This window comes from Mustelus asterias, unplaced genomic scaffold (assembly GCF_964213995.1).
Source record: "Mustelus asterias unplaced genomic scaffold, sMusAst1.hap1.1 HAP1_SCAFFOLD_120, whole genome shotgun sequence".
Classification (NCBI taxonomy): Eukaryota; Metazoa; Chordata; class Chondrichthyes; order Carcharhiniformes; family Triakidae; genus Mustelus; species Mustelus asterias.
Window position 1 is genome coordinate 423,811 of NW_027590159.1, and position 19,454 is coordinate 443,264.

The window sequence follows — 19,454 nt, forward strand, 5'->3', positions numbered from 1 at the left end:
GCTTTCACCACAAACTTCTCCTGCAAAATGGCCCCTTCTGAATCGAAGGCCAGTGATGTGTTCAGCCAATGACAGCAAACATTCCACTACAGTTATCACGTCTGTCTCCCACGGCTGGAAACTGGGCAGAAATATTTCCAAATCTTTTTCATTGCAGGGTGAGGGAAAAGAGCTATTATTCATAATTTTTTGCGAAATATTAACTAAACTGATTAGTTTACCCTGCGTTTTCTGATTGTAAAGTCAGGGTCATTCCTTAAAAAGAACAGAAGTTATGGTTCGTTACAGAAAACAAGGGGAATATGTTATCTGACACAAGGAATGATGTACAAGGCAACATTGAGCTGGTGAAGGCGGAGCCCGGGTGGTCCAATGGTTCAGAGTCATTTTTTTCACGACCATGGGCTCAATGGCAGGTCTCAAATGTGAATTAAAGAGCTTTTTTTTTTAAAATGAGGAAACTGTCGATTGTGTAATGGACCTGAAGGAAGGCAATGGATGAATGACGATGATCCGCTGATTGGGAAAGTCACTGTGAGCCTCCCTGCTGGTCCAGTGATTTGGATTCGGCACTTTCATCACTGTAGCCTGGATTCTTTCCCCAGCCAGAGAGTAACACGTTTGTATTGTTGTATGAACTGACGCCGTGAAACGAATTCTGCATCGAAATAAACGAGATCTGCCAGCGACCGTGGAGTGAAAAACAGAGTTAATATTCCAGCTGGATCTTTCATCAGAGCTGGAAAAGTCAGAGATGTAACAAATGGAAAATAAGTGCTTGGCTGTGATTCCAAAATATTGTGATAGGCTTGAGTTCTATCCCAAATCCCAATTACATTCTAAATCGGTGCACATGCCACTCCAAGCAATAGTCATCACCCACTTCCTTTTGGTAGTGTGGCCGAGTGGTCTAAGACGCTTAATTTAGGCACCAATCCCTGCGGAGGCGTGGGTTGAAATCCCACCACTGCCACCAAATGACCACTTGTGTGTCTGTTCACTGCATGGTGCTTCTTTAAGGAGAAAGGCAAGAAGTATGCAAGGTGCAGCTCGACCTGCGAGTGCCAAATGTTCAGTTCTGTTGTTGTAACCGTTCAATGATTATTCACGAGTGACATTAACACATTGACTCCGGTTGGAGTGGTGTCCAATTGGTTAAGGTGGTGGATTTAATGTTCGCTGCTGTTTTCTCAGTAAGGTTTGAACCTCGCCCACTGCGCTGCTCAGCACTCATTCCTATAGCTGGCTGCAGAATTAATTATTCGTTCAATCGAATCGAAACCTTCCAAATATTCCCGTCTGTTTCTCCTGTTTCATTTCCGCGATACGTCGTTTCTGTTCAGCAGCGAGAATTTATAGATATAGATATAGAACAGTACAGCACAGAACAGGCCCTTCGGCCCACGATGTTGTGCCGACCTTCATCTGAAACCAAGATCAAGCTATCCCACTCCCTCCCATCCTGGTGTGCTCCATGTGCCTATCCAATAACCGCTTAAATGTTCCTAAAGTGTCTGACTCCACTATCACTGCAGGCAGTCCATTCCACACCCCAACCACTCTCTGCGTGAAGAACCTACCTCTGATATCCTTCCTATATCTCCCACCATGAACCCTATAGTTATGCCCCCTTGTAATAGCTCCATCCACCCGAGGAAATAGTCTTTGAACGTTCACTCGATCTATCCCCTTCATCATTTTATAAACCTCTATTAAGTCTCCCCTCAATCTCCTCCGCTCCAGAGAGAACAGCCCCAGCTCCCTCAACCTTTCCTCATAAGACCGACACTCCAAACCAGGCAGCATCCTGGTAAATCTCCTCTGCACTCTTTCCAGCGCTTCCACATCCTTCTTATAGTGAGGTGACCAGAACTGCACGCAATATTCCAAATGCGGTCTCACCAAGGTCCTGTACAGTTGCAGCATAACCCCACGGCTCTTAAACTCCAACCCCCTGTTAATAAAAGCTAACACACTATATGCCTTCTTCACAGCTCTATCCACTTGAGTGGCAACCTTTAGAGATCTGTGGATATGGACCCCAAGATCTCTCTGTTCCTCCACAGTCTTCAGAACCCTACCTTTGACCCTGTAATCCACATTTAAATTTGTCCTACCAAAATGAATCACCTCACATTTATCAGGGTTAAACTCCATTTGCCATTTTTCAGCCCAGCTTTGCATCCTATCTATGTCTCTTTGCAGCCTACAACAGCCCTCCACCTCATCCACTACTCCACCAATCTTGGTGTCATCAGCAAATTTACTGATCCACCCTTCAGCCCCCTCCTCTAAGTCATTAATAAAAATCACAAAGAGCAGAGGACCAAGCACCGATCCCTGCGGCACTCCGCTAGCAACCTGCCTCCAGTCCGAAAATTTTCCATCCACCACCACCCTCTGTCTTCGAACAGACAGCCAGTTACCTATCCAATCGGCCAACTTTCCCTCTGTCCCACACCTCCTTACTTTCATCATAAGCCGACCATGGGGGACCTTATCAAACGCCTTACTAAAATCCATGTATATGACATCAACCGCCCTACCTTCATCAACACATCTAGTTACCTCCTCAAAAAATTCTATCAAATTTGTGAGGCACGATTTGCCCTTCACAAATCCGTGCTGACTATCCCGGATTAATCCGCATCTTTCTAAATGGTCGTAAATCCCATCCCTCAGGACCTTTTACATCAATTTACCAACCACCGAAGTAAGACTAACCGGTCTATAATTACCAGGGTCAGTTCTATTCCCTTTCTTAAACAGAGGAACAACATTTGCCACTCTCCAGTCCTCCGGCACCATCCCCGTGGACAGCGAGGACCCAAAGATCAAAGCCAAAGGCTCTGCAATCTCATCCCTCGCCTCCCAAAGAATCCTAGGATACATTTCATCAGGCCCAGGGGACTTATCGACCTTCAGTTTATAGCAAAGCAGACTTTCCCACCGTCACATTAGATAGGTCCTACTCCTTCACATCTTATCCTCTTGCTGTTCACATACTTGTAGAATGCCTTGGGGTTTTCCTTTATCCTGTCTGCCAAGGCCTTCTCATGTCCCCTCCTGGCTCTTCTAATTTCCCTCTTTAGTTCCTTCTTATTAGTCGTATACTCTTCTAGATTTCTAACATTACCCAGCTCCCTCAACGTTTTGTCGGCTTTTCTTTTCTTCCTGACTAAATCCGTTACAGCTTTCGTGCACCACGGTTCCTGTAACCTACCATAACTCCCCTGTTGCACCGGAACATTGCTGTGCAGAGCTCCAGACAAATTTTCCTTGAACATTTGCCACATTTCTTACGTACATTTCCCTGAGAAAACCTCCTTCCAATTTATGCCTCTAATTTCCCGCCTAATAGCATCATAGTTGTCCTTACTCCAGATAAACACTTTCCTAGCTCCGTTGATCCTATCGCTCTCCAATGGTAGCGTAAAGGAGATAGAGTTTTGATCACTATCACCAAAATGCTCTCCCACTGATAGATCTGACAACTGCCCAGGTTCATTCCCTAATATCAAATCAAGCACAGCCTCTCCTCTTGTAGGCTTATCCACATATTGCGTCAGGAAGCTCTCCTGTGCACACTGAACAAACTCCTCTCCATCTAAACCCCTTACCCTAGGGATATTCCAATCGATATTTGGGAAATTAAAATCTCCCATCACGACCACTCTGTTATTATCACATCTCTCCAGAATCTGCTTCCCAATCTGCTCGTGCACATCTCTGCTACTATTGGGCGGCCTATAGAAAACACCCAGTAAAGTTACCGACCCCTTCCTGTTCCTAACCTCCACCCACAGAGATTCCGTAGCCATTCCTTCCGTGGCATCCATCTTTTCTACAGCTGTGACACTATCCCTGATCAACAGTGCCACTCCCCCACCTCTTTTGCCTCCTTCTCTGTCCCTCCTGAAACATCTGAAACCCGGCACTTGAAGTACCCAGTCCTGACCCTGAGATAACCAAGTCTCTGTAATGGCCACCACATCACAGTTCCAAGAGTGCTGAGACAGGGAGGGAGGGAGAACCCAGCCCATCCTAGTGCTCTAACAGAGTCTGTCTCTCCTCCTCCGTTCACTTAATGATGCTCTGCGTGATGCGGCCAGGTGGCGCAGGAGGAAATGGAAAATACATCCGAAAACACAATCTCCTGTGAAAACCCAGTTACCTCAATCGGAACATGATGACAGCAGCGGAATTGCACTAGGCACGAGCTCTTCTCCTGCTGTAATCTCGATGTCAACCCGTTTCTCACTTTACTGCAACAGATGACAGCAGTAAATAGAACTGCTATTCCAGAGGTTTTGTTGGGAGAGTCAGAATAGATCCCATGTCGTCCCGTCATCTCATTATATTGTGGTTTGTACTCGGTACTTATGGCCGTATGTACTTATGTCATACTTCCATCACAACCCAACGTTCATTTTTATTTCAGGGAGGATTCGCGCAGATTCGGTATCACAATCCAAGACAGAACTCTACGTGACTGAAGGAGACAGTGTGATTACAGATTGTACTTATAAAACAAATCTCTTTAATCCTGATCTGTATTGGCACAGACAGCACACAAACTACTTTCTGAGTTTTAGTTTACTTCGGGATAACAGTCGAAGAACAATCACAGTTTTTACCAAGGGATGATTCGAGGCTGGTCAGAGTAAGACAGAAAAGAGATTTCCCTTAAAGATCATTCGAACAGGAATCCAGAACACTGCCTTCTATTTCGATGGGTTGAAAATCGCAGTGGTTTAAAACTTATCTGTCTCTGAACAAAAACCTCAGGGCCGACGAACAGGCGTTCTCTCAAGATCACAGGAACCTTCGTTGCTCTGTAAGTGACTGTCCTGTTCAGAATCTGTTAGTCCTGCTTCTGAGTTACAAAGTTTTAGGGTCAAGGCTCACTCCTGAGACTTCAGCCTGTAATCCAGGCTGTTGCCGAGTGGCAGCATCGAGGGCGTGCCAGCAATGGTTGTCATATTTCGCATCAGACCTTAATCTTAGGGACACACACTTCATTTCTGTAAAATATCCCAGACTTCTTTTTCAGAAAATCATTGCAGATTTCATAGAATCATAGGACCATACAGTGCAGGAGATGCCCTTCGGTCCATCGAGTCTGTACTGACACGCTAGAAACATTGACGTTCCACTTACCAGCAATTGGCCCATAGGCTTGAATGTTATGATGTGCCAAATGTTCATCCAGGTAATTTTTAAAGGATGTGAGGCAACTCGCCTCCACCACCCTCTCAGGCAAAGCATTCCAGACTGTCAACACCCTCCAGTTAAAAAAGAAATTCTCACATCCCTCCTAAACCTTAGCCCCCTCACCTTGAATCTGTGTTCCCTCGTGACTGATCCTTCAAATAAGAGGAACAGCTGCTCCCTATCCACTCTGTCCATGGCCCTTATAACCTTGTACACCTCGATCAGGTCGCCCCTCAGTCTTTTCTGCTCCAACGAGAACAACACAAGCCTATGGAAACTCTTCATAACTTAAATGTTCCATCCCAGGCAGCATCCTGGTGAAACTCCTTTGCATCCCGTCCAGTGCAATCATATCCTTTCGATAATGTGTCACCCAGAACTGCACACAATACTCTAGCTTGGGCCCTTACCAACTCTACACAACTTTCACATGACCTCCCTCCTTTTTTAATCTATGCCCCGATTGATAAAGGCAATTGTCCCATTTGCCTTTTTCAGCACCCTACTAACATGCCCTTTCGTCTTCAGAGATCTGTGCAGAACCACGCCAAGGTCCCTTTGTTCCACTGAACTTCCTGGTGTCATGCCATTAATTAAATATTTCCTTGTCAACTTATTCCTTCCATCTGTCCTGGGCCTGTCATTAGCTCTCAAGCAGCATCACTGAAAATATCAGATAGATTGTTGTTGTTGGAATTTGTTGTGCGAGTTGTGGCCAGAGAGGCGCCGACAACAATGATTTCAGCAACAATAGCGGCAATATTAGCTTCAACAGCAATTGTGACAACGAGAGTCAAGCATGCTGGAATTGATGTTCAAGTTATAATGAAAAACAGATTCAATTCATAAAGTTGCTGCAAGCTGTGACCAGAGAGAACACTTACCGTTAAAATGATTTAGCTTAATTGACTTTCATCAAGCTTACTCCTCCAAATATGATTTACAAATCTTCACTATAACAAAACTTTAGATGACCGAGTTTTCTGTGGGAAAATCAAATAAATACAATGCATGATGGCAATTATTTCACCCAAAACAATAAAACTAAAAGTCCACGATGAATTCTGTGCGTGAAAATTGTTTCGCTTGCTGTTTGTAGATGGGAAAATGGGTTCATTGTATCACTTGTTATAGCATATTAACCTCAGTTATCATTTGTCATTTCTGTGAAATCCATCCTGTGTTCGGTGAGTGTGAGAGCAAAACGGTCATAGTGACTTCAGATATTTCAGATGTATATCTAGTAAAAAGAATTAGGGAGTAGGAAAGTATTTTGATGATCACTCATGATCAAAATGAAGGGCGAAGTAGACTCAAAATGCTGAATGGCTTACTCATGCGTCTATTTTCTGTGTCCAAAACTCTCAGAAGGAAATAAGTGCCGAACTAATCTGATATCTGTGAGCAAGAAGTAATTGGGCACCTGGCAGAAATCGGAAGAGACGGTCTTTGAATTTGAGATTAGAGCCCAGATCAATATCTCCCCTCACCTGCTGTTCTTGATGTAGACACAAAGGCATGGTTTGTGGGAGGTGGATGTAACCATGGAATGAGCAAGCAGAGTTTGGCTCAGTATATAATGGAATCATCCCCCTTGCCAATGGTGCAATGTGGAGGTCACCAACAGTGAGCGAATCTGTTTGTTCACCGGCCTGTAACTAAGGTGCAGGCTCTAACTTAATTATTCCTCTGGAGACGCTCACTCAGAATAAATGTGAGACGCTATGAAACCACCGCAGAGCTCAGGTTTAAGCTTCATTTCACTTTCTGGGAGAGGATGCATGGACCAGCAAAAGGTCTCTTCTTCGCCATTTTTTATCCCATTCTCGCTGCCATTGGTGTTCCTGGTAGGTGAAAGATCCCAAATAAGTCTCATGACTTGAAATGTATGGCGTTGCATAAACATTAGCCTTTTATTGTTGAAAATTCGGTTTTATTCGAATGTAGTAAAATGCGATCTAGTGTTTTCAGTGTTTTGCACGATAAAGTCTATAAAGTGACCTATATTTCATCCACTGGTATGTACAGTCTCAGAAAATGAGCTATCGCAATCTAATAATTCAATTAGATGCATTGACATAGAACATTCATTCACTGCTTACATGAACCTATGCTGTGACCTCCAGCAGTTAGTAATCGTTGATTTGTAGTGAGGCGGCACTGGGCTGCCCACATCGTTACTGAGGTTTTAAGATTGAATTATTGAAACTTTTGAAAAAGGTGTGGGGGTTATGCATTATGCATTTTGTCTTGTGTTAGTAAGTCTGGTAAATTTCGGATAATTATATTTTTAATCACTAGCTGTATGCATGCAGATATGGCAAGGCGAATATGACTTGTCCATATCTAGCTTTCATTTGAGAAGGCGATGTAGCGTTTGTTTCTTCAGACACTCGGATAACTAGAATGGGGATACTTCACAAGACTTTAACAAATCAACTTTATACTGACCGACAAAATGACTTAGAATTGTTCAACGAATTTATTTTCTAAGGATCGTCCTGAAGCACAAAGGGAAAGTTTAGTCTTTGAAAGAAGAAGTTCCAGAGGTTAGGGTCTCGGCACGTAAAGGCAAACTGAAAAGATCAAATCAGGGTCATGGAAGTCCACACTCGGAGGTATGGTGTGATCTCAGATAGTTGTAGCATGTTATCAAAATCTGGAAAGGCGAGATTATGGAGGGATTTATAATTCGAAGGACGAGATTATAAAAAACAGAGACGCAGCCTGAATGGCAGCCGATAGGGCTGATGGGTGGATGGGATTGGTACGAATAAGAACAACGACAGCAAATTTTCTGAGAATCTGAAATTTGATAGTTATCTGAGGGGATCAACTCAGTGACCAGAGGGCAGAGTTACAATTTGGACTGATTGCAATGTCTCCTGATTTAAAATAACTTGAATCCAGTTTTGAATGTCGGACCATTGCCAAAGACTTTGCAATCACTGGAGTCTGGAGTTGGCAAAGTGAAGGATGAGGATGTTTTCAGTAACTGATTGGATGGCGCAGCAGCTGGTGTTTCGAGCGCTCTCGGTAACACATCTCTCTGTCTCTTTCTATCTCACAGCCAACTTGGTGACGATCGTAATCTTATCCCGAGGACGGTGCGGACTGTCACGGTGCATCACCTACTACCTGATCGCGATAGCATTGACTGATTTCCTTGTCATCATCACCGCCATAATCCTCAACCGGATTGGCCGCATCTACTTTCAGAACAGCGTCCTGTCTACCACCCCCGCATGCACACTCAGCGCTCTGCTGGTCTATGTTGCCCGGGATATGTCCGTCTGGTTGACAGTGGCTTTCACCATCGACCGTTTTGTGGCCATCTGCTGCCAGGGCCTGAAGGCCAGATACTGCACCGAGAAAGCAGCATTGCTGGTTATAGGAATAGTCTGTGCCCTGAGCTGTGTCAGGAATGTCCCTTTCTACTTCACTTACCAGCCCTTGTACACCCTGGACGGGGTGCCCTGGTTCTGTGCTGTTAAGTCCAGCTATTACACGGTGCCCGCCTGGCAGGCCTATGACTGGCTGGACCACATCTTAACTCCGTTTCTCCCGTTCCTGCTCATCCTGTTTCTTAACGCGCTGACCGTTAAACACATCTTAGCGGCCAGCAGAGCCCGCAGGAGACTCCGGGGCACGGAGAGTCACGGGGACCCAGAGATGGCCAACCGCAAGAGGTCCATCATCCTGCTCTTCGCCATCTCCCTCAGCTTCCTCCTCCTCTGGGTCACCTATGTCGTACATTTCCTCTATGTGCGGATTACAGGTGAGGGCTACCGCACCAGCCTGGATTTCAAAGACCCACGGTACATCCTTCAGGAAGCAGCAAACATGCTCCAGCTAGTCAGTTCCTGCAACAACGTCTTCATTTACACAGTCGCCCAGACCAAGTTCCGAGAGGACCTGAAGAAGGTTCTGCTATGCCCCTTCACCACGCTCACTGGCTAAAATACACATCAGCACGTGCTTGGCTTTCATCTACTTAGATCAATGTGTACTCCGTCTCTCTGGAATCAGACACTATTGGGCTTCAGATACAGGACTTGAGAGATTTAACGCTCATAATACAGTGCCCACAGCCCCCGTTGTTGCTCTGAATGAATGCTGAGTTATCACAGTTGCTAACTTCCTGGAGGAGATATGTAGTGATGGAGATTTCCAGCATGGAAAGAGGCCCTTCGGCTATAAAACACCTATAGAATCAAATCCCATTTTGCAACAGTTGGTTCGCTTCCTTGCATGCTATGACGTTTCAAATGTTCATCTAAATGCTTCTGAAATGTGAGGGTTCTTTCCCCTGCCATACTTTCAGGCAGTGAGTTCCCGATTCCCGCCACCCTCTGGCTAAAAAGTTTTTCTGCAGGTCCCCTTTCAATATCATGCTCCTTTCCTGAGGTCGATGCCGCTGGTTATTGACACCTCTACTAAGGGGAATAGTTATTCTCATCTGGATTATCTATTTCCCTCATAGTTTGGTACAAATCAGTGAGGTTCCTCTCAGTCTTCTCCACTTTAAGGAAAATAATCCCAGCCTATCCAGCCTCTTTTCATCGCTGAAAACTTCAGCCCAGGCAGCATCCTGTTGAATCCCCTTAATATCCTTTCTACTACAACCACATCTGTATGTGCAGCGAACCGAAATGCACATGGTACTCTAGCCGTGGCATAATGAGAGTTTTATTCAGCTCCAGCATAAACTCTGTGCTCTTTTCATCTATGCCTCTGCTAATAAAGGCAAGTACACCATGTGAACTCTTAACCACTTCATCTATCTGTCCTGCTGGCTTCACGAATCTTTGGATATGGACCACAAGGACTCTATGGTTTTTTTGTACATCCAAACGTCCTACCGTTCATTGTGCATTCCCATGACTTGTAAGCCCTCCCGAAATGTATGACGTTACGCTTTTGAGAGTTCAATTCCAGTTGCCTCTTTTCTGCCCATCTGACCAGCCCATCCGTATCATCTGGTAATCTATGGCTTTCCTCCTTACCGTTTACCACAACACTATTTTTGTTTCACCTGCAATCTTACTGATCATCCACCGCTGGCTCCCCTTCACATTCAACTCTAGATCACTAATGTACACGACAAACAGCAAGGGGCCCAGCATCGATCCCTGCAGTACACCACTGGACACAGGCTTCCAGTCACAGGAACAACCTTCGACCATCATCCTCTGCCTCCTGCCACTCAGCCAATTTTGGATCCAATTTGCCAAATTGCTCTGAATATCATGCGTTCTTACCTGCTTGATCACGCTCCCATTTGCGATCTTGTCAAAAGCCTGAAGTCCATTTAGTCCACATTAACTGCACTTCTCTCATCTACAATTCTAGTCACCTCTTCGAAAGTTTCAGTCATATTTCTCCGGCACGATCTCCCCTGACAAAGCCATGATGACTTCACTCGGTTAATCCTGCCTCACCAAGTGGTGATTAATTCTGTCCCTCAGAAATGTGTCCAATAGTTTCTCTTCCCCTGACATTAGACTCACAGGCCGGAAATGATCTGTTTTTATCCCCTGCACACTTTATTGAATAATGGTGCCGCATTAATTGTCCTCTTCCCCTCTGGCATCTCGGCTTTAGCCAGGGAAGTTATAAAAATTAGTGCCAGGTCCCTGTAATCTCCGCCCTTGCCTCACACAGCTGCCGAGGATTGGGCCTGGAGATTTATCCACTTTTAAACCCGTTACAACGGCTAAGACCTCCTTCCTCTCAATATCAATCTGTTCAATTTCATCAGTCTTTTCCTTGCTTTATATACCTATATCCCGCTTCTCCATGGTGAACACATGCAAAATATCCATTTAATATCTTACCTACAGCTTCAGTTTCACACACAGATTGCCACTTTGGCCCCAAATGCTCCCATTCTTTCTCTGGCTACCTTCCTGCCCTTAAAATACTTACAAAAAAACACTGTGTCTGCCGTCCCAGATGGAATACACAAGGTTACCCGGTCGCAATTAGCAAAAAGAACAGAAAGTGGCCTCTCCAGCTTCCAGGGGATACAATTATTCTTTATTTCACAATATTGATACACTTATCTGTTCCATTTTCCTATTTTTAAAAAAAATAATGCTAAGTGCATATTTGCCGCTGCATTTCGTACATTGCAACATGAAAGTATTTAATTGGCTCCTGACAGCTTTCGGAGGTATGTTTCTGACGATGTTAATCAACCACCGCCCAATCATGGGTGCTGACATTTTTGATAAAATTTCAAAGTAATGTTAAACATAGTGTACTCGCTCTTTCAATATCTCCCTTGTCTTCTCCATCCTCACCTCCAACAACAAGAGTGAGGAGCTCATGGAGCGTTCTTGTCACTAAGATTGAGACAACCTGATCAGTTGCCTCTGCTGCTTCCCTCCCTTCTACCAGCCCATCGAAGAAAATAACTTCGGACATTCGAAGCTATCACGGTAATAATAGGCTTTCTGTTCCTGTAACATTTGCGATTGAGCTTTTGTTTTCCTGTAGTTGTTGAGGTATGGCCGCAATCAAAATGTGGAGGTGGTGGCCTGGAGGTATTGTCACTGGATTAATTATCCAGAAACCCACTGTAATGGTCTGGAGACACGTGCTCGAATCCTACGATGGCAGATGGTGACAACTGAATTCAAAAATATGGAATTAAAGGTCTAATGATGACTATGAAACGATTGTCGTAAAACCCGGTCTGGTTCATTGATGTCCTTTAGGGAAGGTAATGTCCTTACCTCGTCTAGCCTACATGTGACTTCAGACCCACAACAATGCAGCTGATTCTGAAATACCCTCCGAAATGGAGGGCAGTTGTGAATAGGCCAGCGATCCCCACATCCCCTGAACGCATTTTATAAAATCCCAATACCACAGGAATTTCTGTTTGGGCTATTTACACATTCATCCTCTCGATGTATCCATGGAAAGATAGAACCATAGAAATGATACAGAACAGAAGTGGCATTTGGCCGATTCTTTCCATGCTGATCCAAGGACACCGGTTCTAATCCTATTTTCCTGCACACGGCTTATTGCCCTGCAAATTACAGCAGTTAAGGTGCAGATCCAAGGACTTTACAAACGAATTGAGTCAAGCATTCACCACAATGATTCAGTGCCAACATTTAAATGTTGCCCATTGTTGACCAACATTGCTCAAATGTTGCTACAAAGTAAGGAGCATTGAAACTTTCCATTTTCACTTAGACACTGAAGAATCTCCTCTCAAAATGAAACCGAAATCAATTCCTCTTTAACGATGTGCATTTATTGTTTTATCTGAAAAGCACATTCATATGATGCTGTTTACCTAATGTGAAAAAAATATTTAGATTGGTAAAAATGGAGAACTGAGCTGCATTGACATAGTTGGAGGAACACACAAAAACATGTACACCGGAAGTGACCGAGGCCTGAGGAGAGACATGCATCCAGTACACAAGAAAGCCACTAACTTCGCTCAATTGTTCTTCAATCGTTCAGCTGTTCTTCAAACTATGATTTACAGCATCGTAGATGACTCTTCCCCGCTGATTGAACAGTTAACACTTGCCTTGGCTGTTGTTTTTACTGCAATGGTACATAAGCAAAGGAGAAGATATAGGGCATCTGAACTCCCGAGCCTTGGCCGATCCTCAGTAATATCGGCAGGATTGGAATATGTGTGGGCAGAACACCCTCACCCCCGAAGGATTTCTAATTCATCGCCGAAACCACCAGTCCTCAAATACTCAAATACATGGTCATGCACGTGCTTTTCATATAATATCATCTTGGCTGCAGGAGAGCAGCTCGCTATTCCGCCCATCTTGTCCATGTCAGTTCACTGGAAGATCACTTTAACTGGTTCTACACACGCTCCCTTTTCCACATCAGTTCAAATTCGTGTTGTCTCTCCTTGTTCTCCACGGCAAATTAAAACATCGTACAATCCACTTAAAATTATGCTGCTACTTATCCACTCCAATGGCTTGACTGAAAAGATTTAAAATCTAAACAAAATAAACTTTGGCAGGAGTGGGAGTCAAAAACATACGTCCATCAAGACTAGAGTCGTCATCGAGTGCATTAGACCCACTCACCCACGTCACCATGCAAACCACAAAAACAACGTTTGCCTTCAATTACATTGATATTGTTGCAGAATAAAGTTTATTTATTAGTCAAAAGTAAGGCTTACATTAACATTCAAATGAAGTTACTGAGAAAGCCCCTTAATCGCCACATTCCGGCGCTTGTTCGGGTCAATGCACCCTAACCAGCACGTCTTTCAAATTGTGGGTGGAAACCGGAGCACCGGGAGGAAACCCACGCAGACATGGGGAAAACGTGCAAACTCCACACGGACGGTGACTGAAGCCGGGAATCGAATCCAGGTCCGTGGTGCTGTGAGACAGCAGTGCTAACCACTGTGCCACCCATGTACACGAATCCCACTTTCCAGCATTTGGCCCAGAGCTTTGAATGTTATGGTATTGCTGGTGTTCATACATTTTAATAGGTTGTGATGAATGCCTCATCTACTACCCACCAAGGCAGTGCATTTCGGTCTCCCACCAGCCTCTGGGTGAAAACATTTTCCTCAAAACCCCAGTAAACTTTCGGCACCTCACCGTAACATTATGCCCCCTCTTTATTGACCCTTCAAATCAGGGTAGCAGCTGCTTCCTATCCACCCTGTCCATGCTCCTCGTAACCTCATACACCTCAATCGTCCTTCGGGAAAAAGATACAAAAGTCTGACGTCACGTACCCACCGACTCAAGAACAGCTTCTTCCTTGCGGCTGTCAGACTTTTGAATGGAATTGACTTGCATTAAATTGATCTTTCTCTACACCCTAGCTATGACTGTAAGACTACATTCTGCACTCTCTCATTTCATTCTCTATGAACGGTATGTTTTGTCTGTATAGCGCGCAAGAAACAATACTTTTCACTGTACGTTAATACATGTGACAACAATAAATCAAATCAAACCAAATCAAATCAGGTCCCACCTCAGCCTTGTTGTGCCCCCAGAGAAGAGTGGAGAACTTAAGTGTGTATCTTTATGGGAGAATTGGATATTAAATTATTCGCATGAGTTCTGCTCCGGGCTCTGAGAATCATTCCCGTGGCTTGTGATTCCTGGTGTGTCAGCGTTCGGTTCGAATGTAGTGCCATGTCTGCCTTGGGGATATTTGATGGGACAATGCAGAATTAACCGCATGCTTCAATACAGTGCATTCAGTCAGGTCAGCATGCCCCTGCTCTGTCATGGAAACCGATGTGTGAATGTGACAGGCTATTATGTGAAAAAGTCAGAAATGCTGACTGTGCCGTCAATCAGCTTCCGCCACTTTATAACAAAAGGCAGGTGTAGATGGAACACTGGGTGACACAGCGGCTCCTTCACTGAAGTGTAGTAGGTTCGATAAAAATCCAAACAGGATTGAATAAAAAGCTGTGTGGGTTAAAAGCGGCGGCATGAGAGAAGGGGCGTTCGGTTTTGAAAATAGCGCAATTAGGATATGTCGTGCAGCTAGGCAGTTAACAACCTCGACATTACGTACTTTGTAATTCAAGATTTATTTACAATTTCATAGAGAACACTTTATGGAAACATATAATTTAAAGTTGACCCCAGGTGAATATACAAACTGAGCGTCACAATGAGAACAGAATATTGATCGTTTAAACAGCCAATTGTCTAAAACTATCTCAAACTGGAGAGAAAAAAACGGGGCCTCGACATAAAATGCAGTGAACAATGCTAATGAGAAATAACGACTAATTAACAATACGAAGTCTCACAACACCAGGTTAAAGCCCAAAATGTTTATTTGGTATCATGAGCTTTTGGAGAGCTGCTCCTTCATCAGGTGACTCACTTGATGAAGGAGCAGCGCTCCGAAAGCTTGTGATATCAAATAAACCCGTTGCACTTTAACCTGGTTTTGTGAGACTTATTACTGTGCACACTCCAGTCCAATGCCGGCATTTTAACATCATCATTAGTTTACAAATCAATTCAAACAATGGCGACACTCAAAGATACAATCATACTATCGACATGATTATCTCATTCAATTAAAAAAAAGTAACAGAAATCCAGCTTATATTGCAACCTCGATTTTGGATTCGGATCTGTTCACTGGAGGCACTATAACTTTGAGGATCACGATGATAACGTACTTTAATTCCACAGCACCATTTTGTGAATAAACGGATGGGTAAATACCACACGATTTCCGAAACTCAATCAATTACTCCACCTCCAAAGAGAAATAAAATGACTAAACAGCCGTTTTATGTCTTTGAGACATTTAACTGAAAGCTCTTATTAATTGAGACTTCTGGACATTTTTCAATCTTCTCCTATCTGATTCAAATGTGAGTAGATTGAATCATCTCACCTTCAACAGAGTGACTGCAGCGCTGTAGGACATGCTTAGGAAGAACAGGACTATGAATGTAGAAGCGGTTGTCCAGATGTTGCTGTTATCATCCTCCTTGACTGCAATCCTGATGGACTCTGTGGAATCTACGGGATGATATAGGGGACACTTTTAGTTCTTCTGTTAACCTAGGTTATTATTTTGGTTGCTCGTCTTTTATTTCTTCAAGGTATTATGTTGTTTTCTGATATAATTTTCAATCCTATCTGTTATTAACTTAATCGCATAATGCAATTTTCAATACATATATTATTAAGTTAACCTCTCTCAGCAAGATAAGGTGTTACAATGTCCACAACCGTTCTTCTTTTATTTTCCTCATACAGCCCGTTTTCGCAAATACATGTTATTCCTCAATCTTAGGCGTCCATTTAGTCTGGTGTAATTTTCTGCCAACTGTCACTAAACAATACTCTGAAGACTAAACAGGTGAAGTTAACTAATATGGACTGAGTGACTTGGGTCTACATTCTCCCCAGCTTAGAACAATGAGAGGAGATCACATGGAAACAAAATAATCCGAAAGGATTTGACAAGCTAGACACTGAAATGTCGTTTCCGCTGGTTCCAAAGGGCATATCCCTTGGATAATTATGAGTTAACTTAGGTCTGAGATGACGAGGCATTCCTTTATTATGATTATGAATATTTGGAGCCTCTTCCCCAGAGGATACTGGATCATCTCTACCAGCTCGACCTTTGCCTCTGGTTCCATTTGTGCATCGCCGGTGTCTGCCGTTGTGAGCGTATTCTCTCTACTTCAAATGAATTAGAGGAGATCGCATTGAAACGAAATCATCCCAATGGGTTTGACATGACAGACACTGAGAGATTGTTTCCTCTGGTTCTGGAATCCACAATAATGGGGCATAGCCTTTGGATATGTGGGTTGTAGTTTAGGGCTGAGATAAGGAGTCACTCCCTTACTTAGGATTATGAATCTCGGACGTTATTTGCCCTAGAGGACTGTTGCCCACTGTGGAATATGTTTAGGGCTGAAGTAGACATACTTTTGGTTTTTCAGGTAAGCAAAGGACATGGGGAATGGGTGGGAAATTGGAGTAGGACGCAATATCAGGCATGATCGTATTAAATATTAAAGTAACTCACATTTGGCCTCTTGTCTAGTCATATAATCCCTACTGTCCAGAAGAGGCCATTCGGCCATCAAGTCTGCACCAACTCTTGGCAAAGGTGCATTACCCAAGCTCTCTGCCGCCATATCCCCGTAACTCCTCATATTCCCCATGGCTAATCCATGTAACCTAAATATCTTGGGACACGACGTGCAAGTTAGCAACATCAATCCAGCTAACCTGCTCATCTTTGGATTGTGGGCAGAAACCAGAGTACTCAGAGGAAACCTATGCAGACACACAGGAAGAATGTGTAAACTCCACACAGACAGCCACCTAAGGCCCGAATTAAACCGGTGTCCCTGCATCTGTGAGGCAGCAGAGCTAACAACTGTGTCACTGATAGTATTTTCTATTTACTCCTGATCTACCAAGAAGATTTTAGAGAAAAGTACAGATAGCCATTTATTGTGGTATTGTAAATGATAACAGGTAATAGATCGGAAGAATTACATTTTTTGTTTGTGTAGGTTTGGCAAATAATTTATTCACGTCAGTTTCTAAAGGAGAACGTTTTCAGCCTTTGACAGGCCAATATGTATTGAAATCACGTTTTACAAAATGTGTCTCTTAGGAAACCGACTTCAATATTAATTGTCCCTATAGCCTTCCGTTTTGGTTTGTGTTTTAGTCTTTGTATATGTGTGTAGGAGGATAATGCTGACCTGCTTTATTCTTTGATTGTGTGTCCCTGTGTGTGGGAAGGTGTTACGTGCGCGCATGTCCATATAAATATGTGAAAAAGAGACTTTTCGAAGCTTCCCATCTTGCAGTCAGAGGACAATTGTACGAAGATCAAATGTAAATGCAGCAATAATTTATACTTCATGACAAAAGAGTGCAGATTGGTTGGCAAGTAAACTGTGATTGGTAGAGGGGTTCCAGGGCGAATGTACCTGTGAATCGTTGGTTGACAGTTAACTGCCAAGCTTTGTTTAAATTCAGACAAGGCACTTTAACCCTGATTGGTGAAGACATTGCTCTGAGGAATGAATCAGAGTGTTCTGTCGTCTACTTTGTTCAGATGGAACAGACACAATGTCTGTACAGTTATTTCTGTCTGAAAAGCAGCTTTTAACACAGTTAGTTGCACAACACTCACCACTTTCTTCCGAAGAATTATAAATTGGTGTTTCTTTTATATTTATTATTCTTGTGAAGAGCCTGGTGAGTGCAATATGTACAGCTTCAACATGTCTCCTTTTCAGCGATACGCAACTTCTGTACTACCATATGAATATTTGATTGTTAATGTTTTCATATGAAAATGATGTGCATTATGTGTATTTATTAGTCCGCGTCAATGGGCATATTTTATGTTTGTCCATTCCTATGCATCAATGTATGTTTTAATATTTCTGCTTGTGTGTGTATTTGACTGTTAATGTTAGGCAGTGAGTGTTTATGTGCTGGAGTCCATATTTAGGTGTTATTGAGTGTGTTACTGTGGGCTCATATGTTCATATGTTTATGACTCAGTTTGTGTGCCGGTGTGTTTATGAATATTGTAATGTTTTTGTCCTTGTGTGTACATTTGATATAGATTTCACTCATGTGTATGTGCGCACATATGTGTTGAATCATTTGTATCTCTCGCTTTCTGCCAATGGGTCTGCTAATGGGTGTTTTTCACAGTCAGAGTATGCTCACTATTTTGGCTATGCTTGGGTCTGAGAATCTGTTGGCCTGTGTTTGTGAATGCCTGTTTGAGTTTTTTATTGCGAGTGTATGTGTGTCAATGTGTATGATCGTCTTAAACGAATGGTTTTTTTTTAATTTGCGAGAGGTAATGATTTATTGATGTTTACGTTTGTATTTGCTTCTCGGTCTGTGAGCGTGTTTGTGGTGATATACATGCCTGTGTTTATCTGTTTTCTGTGTGTCAGCAATTGAAAATGATCATTACTGCTCCAAGTTTCACCGAGTACAATGAACCGGAACTGGCCCTGCCAGAGTATATTAACAGAATAGTGGCCTCATTCTGAAGACATGTAGTGTAATGTGAGCTGCAATGTGACAACAAACTGAACGAAAGAACAATTCAAATTTAGAACAGGAAAAATCGGGTGGGCTTCATTCACTGGTGAAGTTTTGGGTAGCTAGAATTTAATGCATCATACTTTTAACAGATTTGAACCAATAGCAGCTGACTGTACATAATAGGTTCCTTTCTAATTTCTCTGCTTGGCGGATCGGAGTATAATTGGTTTACAATTGCCCTTACCCCTGTCTCTGGTGCCAGAGTGAGTATAATGGGCTAGCAAAAGCACTTCCTCCTCTCTCTCTGGTGCCAGAGTCAGTATAATGGGTTAACAATTGCCCTTTCTCCTGTCTCTCGTCATGACAGATTGAGAATAATGGATTAACAATGGCCATTTTCTTTACAATCTCTGGTGGGTGAGTGGAGACGTGGGAAGACAGTGAGTTCATGATTTCCTTTTATCCCCTGTCTGTTTGGGAAGTGCGTATCTGTGGGTTAAGTAGACCAGTGTCCCAGCGACGGCGGGGGAGGATAGCTTCATTTCTTTTTCTTATGTTGCTTTGACTTCAGTTCCCACTGGGCGCCATGCGGCAACGTAGAAGTGATCAAAGCTTTGATGGAGTTGACAACACGAGAAACGAATCGTCTATATTTTAAAGTGACTGCACATCACCAGTAAC

The 19,454-nt window shown here is 43.3% G+C and overlaps 1 protein-coding gene and 1 pseudogene across 1 annotated transcript; one reads left to right on the forward strand and one right to left on the reverse strand.

Annotated features, from left to right (window-relative positions):
* Nucleotides 1-8,190: 8,190 nt before the first annotated feature.
* LOC144484609 (putative G-protein coupled receptor 139) lies at nt 8,191-9,174 on the forward strand. Its single transcript, XM_078203084.1, has one exon. The coding sequence runs from the start codon at nt 8,191-8,193 to the stop codon at nt 9,172-9,174; it is 984 nt and encodes a 327-aa protein (XP_078059210.1).
* A 6,432-nt stretch (nt 9,175-15,606) lies between these two features.
* Nucleotides 15,607-19,454, reverse strand: part of LOC144484610 (Ig heavy chain C region-like) — a 36,658-nt pseudogene continuing 32,810 nt past the window's right edge.